The sequence below is a fragment of the Aquarana catesbeiana genome, linkage group LG01 (genome assembly GCF_042186555.1).
Source record: "Aquarana catesbeiana isolate 2022-GZ linkage group LG01, ASM4218655v1, whole genome shotgun sequence".
NCBI classification, from domain to species: domain Eukaryota; kingdom Metazoa; phylum Chordata; class Amphibia; order Anura; family Ranidae; genus Aquarana; species Aquarana catesbeiana.
Genome location: NC_133324.1, coordinates 349,243,057 through 349,251,302, shown reverse-complemented (window position 1 = coordinate 349,251,302; position 8,246 = coordinate 349,243,057). Strand labels below are relative to the sequence as shown.

At 42.0% G+C, this 8,246-nt stretch overlaps 1 protein-coding gene across 1 annotated transcript; it reads left to right on the top strand.

Annotated features, from left to right (window-relative positions):
* The first annotated feature begins 3,693 nt into the window (after positions 1-3,693).
* LOC141138978 (proteasome subunit beta type-11-like) lies at positions 3,694-4,533 on the top strand. Its single transcript, XM_073624761.1, has one exon. The coding sequence runs from the start codon at positions 3,697-3,699 to the stop codon at positions 4,531-4,533; it is 837 nt and encodes a 278-aa protein (XP_073480862.1). The 5' UTR covers positions 3,694-3,696.
* The last annotated feature ends 3,713 nt before the right edge of the window (positions 4,534-8,246 follow it).

Genomic DNA, 8,246 nt, shown 5'->3' with positions numbered 1-8,246 from the left:
CTTTGATTTGTAAAAATGAATTAAACAAGGTTTTTTGTTTGTGGTGCTCAATTGCAGTGTAGTTCCACTTTAAGGTATCACAACATTCTCTTTTAAAGAGATAACTTATATTGCCACCGTGATTGGACTTGAAGCCCCCTGCTATTATATAGTCCCAAATAAAACCTTTCTTTGCATAACGTTCTGGCTGTCTACCAAAATTTTGTCTGGAAGACTTTTTTGAACCCCTGAGAATATGGCTGGCGGGGTTTTTAACCCCCTTTACTGCATATCTAAGGAAATTCGATTAATTATACTATACAACCTCTGAGCATCAAGTTATGATAATCTTGTTTGTCCCACCTTCAAGTGTTAGACCTATTCCCTCTCTTCCTGACTTCATTTGCTGACTCCTGCTTATTTTTGCATTTTGATGTCAGCTGTCTGTACTAAACAAGAGGAAAGGTATAAGTGAGCAGCTGCCACTGGGGACAGTGAAACAGTGCTGTAGCTAGAATCAAAGTGCATTTGAAGGTCCTTAGCTGTGCATGGTTTCACAAATGTATGATTATTCCAATGCCTCACCCTTTCAAGTGAAAGATACTGCACAAATTCAAATTCTGTTATAGCTAAAGTATTAACATAATAATCAACCATTCCACAATTCAAGGTGTAGGATATGCATTGAGAGAGCATTTAAGATGCATGAGAAACATATATTGGCCATAATTTTAATTTTTATGTAACCTTTGTAAGCTCATGCAAAAAAGGGAATTGAGCTTGTGAGTGGCTATGATTCTTTGAGTTGTGGATTTCAGATGAAATCTTATGTTTCTTCATAGGCAACCTAGAGCAGTAGCAGTCTAACTGTCGCCTCCTTCTGGGCATGAGTGCCACACAAATTTACTTTGTTGGATAATCATCAACCAATTAACACATTAGCCCAAGGCAGGGCCTTTTACAAGTCCACAGGAGGGTGCAGAAAACTTTAACTTTATGTGTCAGGACTGCTTATAATACAAACATTTCATATGATTCCCATTTTCCTGCTTAGGTCTCATTCACACAGGGGGGGTTGATTTACAAATCCACTCTGCACTACAAAAGTACTGCAAGTACACTTGAAAGTGCACTTGTAAGTGCAGTCACTGTAGATCGCAGTAGATCTGAGGGGAAGCTCTGGAATGAGGGGAAGCTCTGCTGATTTTATCATCCAATCATGTGCAAGCAAAAATGCTGTTTTTTCATTTTCCTTGCATGTCGCCCTCATATCTACAGCGACTTCACTTCCAAGCGCACTTGCAGTGCCAGCAAAGTGGATTTGCCTTTCGTAAATAACCCCCAGGGTGTACTACAGTGTTTGCCCATCTGAGGGCTGTTTTTACCCCCACAAGGTTGCACTGGTGTTTCACATGCAGCAGCTGTGTCTGTGCAATCACATGCTTACAGGCCAGAAGACATTTGACAGGTCTGTGGAAGCAGCCACAGCAAGCCAGAGGATAGCCCTGCCCACCACCTGGGACAGCAGGAGAGCATTGTATGACCACAGGGCAGCAGAGCAAAGCCTACCCATGGACTAGGGAAAAGACTGCTGGGAGTCACTTGGAACTATGAGGGGTGTAGTCCCCAGGAGACAGCCGCTATCAAGCTAGGTATTTTATGGGACTTCAAGTCCCAGGAGGACAGAGTATAGCAGAAGGAGGAAAAGGAATTAAAACCCTGGGGGTCAGGGCAGTCTCACAAGGAAAATGAGAGGTGACAAGGAGAGTGTGCTGTTGAGTTGCTGGTGCTGCCTACCATGAGTGTTAACCGCAGTGTCTAAGAGAGACTGAGTTGCCACATTTCCATGGAGATCACAGCCAACAGAGATCCAAAGGCTGGAGGAGAGGGGCACCACAGGTTCCACAAGAGATAACCACTAAAATGCCTAGAGTCGCCACCAATGCCACCTGTTCCAGTAGGTGGAAACTTAAATTACAAACTGCATAGTGGTAAGAGGCTGCTGGCCACAACTTCCTTACCCACCTCCTAAAGGGACAGCATCACCCTAAACTGGGACATATAGTAGTTTGGAAACCATACGCCTTGTACCTTTGGACATCAACTAGACCTGAGTGTGCCAATGCAGAACTCTGGGCCCCAATGGTAAAACTATACTGACCAGTGGGAGAGATTAGGAGAGACTGAGGGACCTTTTTAGCTTTCAGTACCGCTCCTTTAGTTAGGAAGAGGGGTGGCTCCCCTTCAGTCCACCTGCTCTCACCTATCCATCAGAATGCATGTGCCTCCACTGTGGGGACACTTATAAGTTAGTGTTAGGTACCACAGATACCAGGGTGCCTTGATGAGGCTCTGTGGCTTATGCATGCATTTGCAAATGTGTGCAGACTAAACCCCTGCTTTTAACGCATACTGTTAGACAGGTTCACTTGGTTGCCTGCGGGCTGGTCGGTAAGTTAAGCTTGTTTTTTTTCCTTGGATTTATCCTTGGTCTTGTTTATAACTTTAGTCAGGATCCACCTAGATATGGGGTTCCGGGTGCAAAGACACCTGATCCTCTCATTGTTTGCGGTATTGTACAAATTTGTTTATCTGAGTTGTTTATTGCTGTTGCCATTCAGTTATTGTTTTCTTGTTTGGTGTTTTCTGGATAAATCCTTCTTCTTCAGGGTGTCTGAGGGTGTGGGATTGCCAGAAGGGTCATTGTTATCTGGCATCTTCATGCATCTTCAGCTCTTTCGGGCATAAGGGCTACAAGTACTTAGCCTCATAGTTTACTGTCCATTATAGTTAAATAGTGGCTTGTTGCTCATAATTGTTTATCTAGTTTGTTCATTTGCTTATGATCTATGGTACAAACTCGAATCCTTTAATATCTAATGATCTTACCCAGTCATGCAAACACATATACACAGTAGGGCCGGCATGAGTAGATGTTGATTTACTTACCAGTATATTATGAGAAAAATTATAATGGAATACATACAATATTACCTCCACACAGATAGTGTCACCTGGCAATTAAACTTAGTCCTTTAAGGCAGTGTTTCTCAACTCCAGTCCTCAAGGCGCCTCAACAGGTCATGTTTTCAGGCTCACCATTATTTTGCACAGGTGATTTGATCAGTTTCACAGTCTTAGTAATTACCACAGCTGTTTCATCTGAGGGAAATCCTGAAAACATGACCCGTTGGGGCGCCTTAAGGACTGGAGTTGAGAAACACTGCTTTAAGGGAAGGATGTTAACCACTTAGTCATTTTATGTGTTTATAATGTTGGTAACATCATTTAGTAAAATATCTTGTGGCACTGATGTATGGCTACAGTGTTTTCATGTGCAGAATACAAAGAAACAATGAAAAAAGGAGCATCATATCAAAAGGTAATATGAAAGCATCATCAAGCGGCTTCTCCTCATTTATTACCTTCCTCTGAGTTCAAGTTTCAAGTTTGTTTTTTAACACCTTATGCTGGGTATCCTGTGTCAATTACAACAGAGGGGTATCCTGGTGAATTGCTCCAAACAGATCTTCCTTGAAGTATCTTGTGTCTTGAAACAGTCAGTCAGTGATAAATGATATGTTGCAGCATTTCCCTTTTCAGTGCTTTACATGTATATGATATAAGACTCTCAATCTTGATACTTGTACATGGACCTCTGAATCACTGAGAAGAAGGGAAATCATACTCATAGTTATCAGACCTTTGATACGTAATATGGCATTGCTGAGTGTCTGTGGCTGGGATAGAGAATCTACAGGTCAACCAGGAGAAAGTAATCTTTGTTTATTTCCAAATTTTATGTTAGGAGCGCCTCATCTTCTGCCATCTGCTGACAAGCTTTCTTCTTCTCACCAACGCAGTACTGGTCCCCCACCACCAGAACATGGCACTACCACTCTCGCCTTTAAGTATGCAGATGGTGTGGCTGTTGCAACAGACTCACGTTCCTCTGCTGGAAATCTCGTCTGCAGCCCTGACAGCCGTAAAGCCTTCTTTGTGCATAGTCATTTGCTGGCCACAACTTCTGGGAGTTCTGCCGATTGCCATTTCTTCAGAAGAGCTTTGTCCAGAGAGTGCAGGCTCTACCAGGTGCGGAATGGGTACATGCCAAGTGTACGAGGAGCAGCAAAAATGCTGAGTGTCCTGATGATGCCATTCCGTGGAACTGATGTCTGTGCTGCCGTTACTTTATGTGGCTGGGATAGAGATGGCCCTTGCATCTGTTATGTATATAATGATGGGACTCGCCTCTGCTCAGATATCCTGTCGGTTGGATCAGGCTCTCCATTTGCCTACAGCATTATAGATCAGGGATACAAACCTGGAATGAAGGAAGAAGAAGCCCGCCAGCTTGCTAGAAGAGCAGTGTGCCATGCAGGCCGAAGAGATGCCTATTCTGGTGGATTAGTGGATGTGTACTGGGTGAGAGAAGGAGGCTGTGAAATGGATCCTAGAGAAGACTTGTCACAACTTTATGAGCGTGTAAGAGAAGAAGAAAAGAAAATGATAAAGACAGTGTGCAGCAGTTGTCCTCTCCTAAATTCTGACTAAAATGGAATAAACCCTGTTAGCATTTAACATGATAAAGTAAATATAACAGCAATTACTATGACCATGTTGTTGAATGTGCTTTAATATTTATCTGAGTTGATTTTTCCCCACAAATCAATTATCCTGCAAATCATATGCAGCAATTTTATTTATTTAAAAAGTCATAGCATATCAGAATAGTCAGTTTCACATTTTCAAAGTAAACACAGGTGAGTTTGGCAAACAAAGAAAGACATTTTCTAAGCACTTTTTATAAAGCCAGCTTGTTTTAATGAATGTTAATTTAAAGAAATGTTAAGCAAAATTTAATATAAGGGGTGTAATATTTTCCTTTGCTGGAGAAAATGCTGCTTTCAAATTTCCTCCAGTGCCACTGATAATTGTGGGAGCCTAGACATTTGATCATGTGATCTCTGCTATAGGAGAGGATCAGTGTTCAGAAACCCTCCATCCTGACGTATCTTGTGTTCAAATGCTTTAGGTCACATGGCTGGCACTAGAAGGCACTTAGAACTTTTCTTCAGGGAGGACACGTTTTTCAGGCTAATAATCCTGTCACCAGCCATTTGATGGCTTGACAGTTCATTTGAGAATTAACATAGGCATACTAGTAACTGTAACAGTTATTCATGGCATGGCTTGAATGTAATGTTTTGGTGAACAGTGGAAATAACATCTCTAATTAAAACCTTCCGTAACCCCTCAAATGTTTGTTGTTATTTTATGCTAGGAAGGCATTGTATTAGAATGGAAATTAAAGGAGGATCCACCTTCAATTTTTGAAAAACCTTAATTAATACAGCCATGCCCCTTTATAAGGTTACTTACCTGTCTTGTGGGTGCCCCCCCATAAATTTAATAAGGTTTGGGACCTTTGGCTTGATTTCTCTTCCACTAGTGAAGTGTACAGTAAATATCTCCTGTGTCTCTCAGGAGTTGTCTTAGCTGATCACATGTGCAGTACCATAGTACCTGCAGATCAAATAGAGGTTTAGATGGAGGGTAGGACGGTTTAGTTGTGTTTTAAAATATTGGATTTAGTTCCACTTTAAAGCTGAACTCTAGGCAAAAAATGTTTTCCCCATGTAGTGGCGCTGTGCCTGCACTGCATGGGTTAACTGCTCATTTTTGTCTAGGAGTACGCAAAGACGAGTTATAGATGAGATACTCACCTAATCCTCTGATCCTCCCCACGTGAGACCGGTCCCTGCGATTCCTGCCTCCCCACGGTCCAGTGATCTTGTCTGGTGGACTGTTCCTGACATCACACCCATAGACAAGCTCTGGATGTGAAGATGTCAAGAACAGTCCACTGCTGTATGTGGGGCAGCGCCGTTTTCCAGAGGATCGAAGGATTGGGTGAGTATAGGCTCTGTGTTCATCCCTAGACAAACCAGCAGTTACCCCATGCAGTGCAGGCACAGCCCCATTGCATGGGAAAAAAAATTGCCTGCAGTTGGGCTTTAAGTACTTTGAGCTGTAAAACTAGCTGATGATTTTTAACCCAGCCTTACATTTTAAATGTGCTACAGTTATCTGTTTTTGCTGCATGCACTGTCCAATTATTGAGCAAATCAATGATCATCGCTACTAATACTATTAGTATCTAGTGTCATAAAACTGATGAGATATCCCAGCTGGTGTATCACAGTATTGAAGCCCAAATACAACAGCTTCAAACACACACAATAGGATCAATATATAGAGTGCTGACCAACAACCAGATGTTAGCAATGACAATTGTTTGCAGATTGGTCGTTATAATAATTGCCAGGCACCAGGCTTGGTAAACATTTCTCTTGTAATAGGTACCCTCTCTCTTGTCAATTAAAATGAATACTGGAGTAAAAAATTTTCAATGTGTTACTAATTGTTTAAAAGATTTTTCAAATTTAAATAATGATTGATTGCCAATGGCAGTTAAAATGTTTTGCACCTTTCTGTTTTAATTTTTAACATATACTGTACGTCTGTCCACTGGAGCTTACTGCATTTTTATTTGTTTCAGGAAGCTAGCAATGGTGTTTATCAAGAGAATTTTTATCCATTTATTGTTACAATGCATGTGAGATTTTTGGTCACCTAAAGCCCAACTTCCGGAAATTAAAAAAAAAACCCACCTCCCCACACTGGAAGGGATATATGCTCATTTAGCCTAGGGGCTGAGGATTAAGTACACACTAGTAGTTTTTTTTTCCCGTTCAACCCAGCAGGGCTGAATGAAAAAAATACCCGACCGCTCCAATGTTAGTACAGCGATCTCCCCTGCTGTGCTATTGTGTTCCTACAGGGGGATGGCCCCCAGCCAAAACCCTTTGGTCAGCGCTCTCAGCCATTGGCTGAGAGTACTGATCGGGAGCCAGTCGGCAGACCTTTATCAGTCATGTCCCATCGACCAGAAGCCGGCTGAACTATTCGAATTTGAAACGGTTGGTAATTGATTCAAATTCTGTGTGAAGAATAGCTGGTTGTTAAGGAGTGGGCCGGGAAGCCACCTCCTTAACAACCAATGACTCATCAGCTTTCCGCAGGCTTCCCCACTGACAGCTGAATATAACAGTATTGCCGGCAAATAAAAATTCTGAAAAAAAAACAGCGTGGGGTCCCCCCAATCCATACCAGGCCCTTCAGGTCTGGTATGGATTTTAGGGGGAACTCCACACCAACCCCACGCCAAAAGCACTCCCCCTCCTGCACCATACCACACACACCCTCAACATCTGGTTCCCTCCTTGGTGAATAAGTGGTGACCCTGCCCCCATGTGATGCCATTGACCAGGGGGCATGCTGAGTCAATGACATCACAAGGGGGTGGAGCCACTCAATGACATCATTAGTGGCCCCGCCGGGCAGTTATTTAAGAAATGTTAGACGGCAGAGCTGTTGGGCGGCGGGAGCCTTCTTTGTGTGCAGAACTCAGGCATCGTGACATTTATTTTTTTAAATAGTTTTAGTTTTTTAATGGACTTGTCAAAAACTGTTGTTCTTTTATTTACTTTTTACATGTTTTTGGTGAATGAGTAGGGGCACCTCCTAATCATTCATATGGGGGGGGGCAGGATCTGGGGGTCTTGTTAAAGGGGGCTTCCAGATAAGCTGCACCTCCACAACCACCGGGCCAGGGTTGTGGGGAAGAGGCCCTTGTCCCCGTCAACATGAATAAATAAAAGCTGATAATTTTAACCACTTAAGCCCCAGACCATTTGGCTGGCCAAAGACCAGAGCACTTTTTGCGATTTGGCACTGTGTCGCTTTAATTGACAATTGCGCGGTAGTGCGACATGGCTCCCAAACAAAATTGACATCCTTTTTTTCCCACAAATAGAGATTTCTTTTGGTGGTATTTGATCACCTCTGCTTTTTTTTATTTTTTGCGCTATAAACAAAAAAATTGCAACAATTTTGAAAAAAACGCATTATTTTTTACTTTTTGCTATAATAAATATCCCCAAAACATATATAAAAAAACTTTTTTTTTCTTCAGTTTAGGCCAATACGTATTCTTCTACATATTTTTGGTAAAAAAAATCGCAATAAGCGTTTATTGATTGGTTTGCGCAAAAGTTATAGTGTCTACAAAATAGGGGATAGTTTTATGGCATTTTTATTGATAATTTTTTTTTTTACTAGTAATGGCGGTGATCAGCGATTTTTATCGTGACTGCGACATTATGGTGGACACATCGGACACTTTTGGCATGATTTTGGGACCA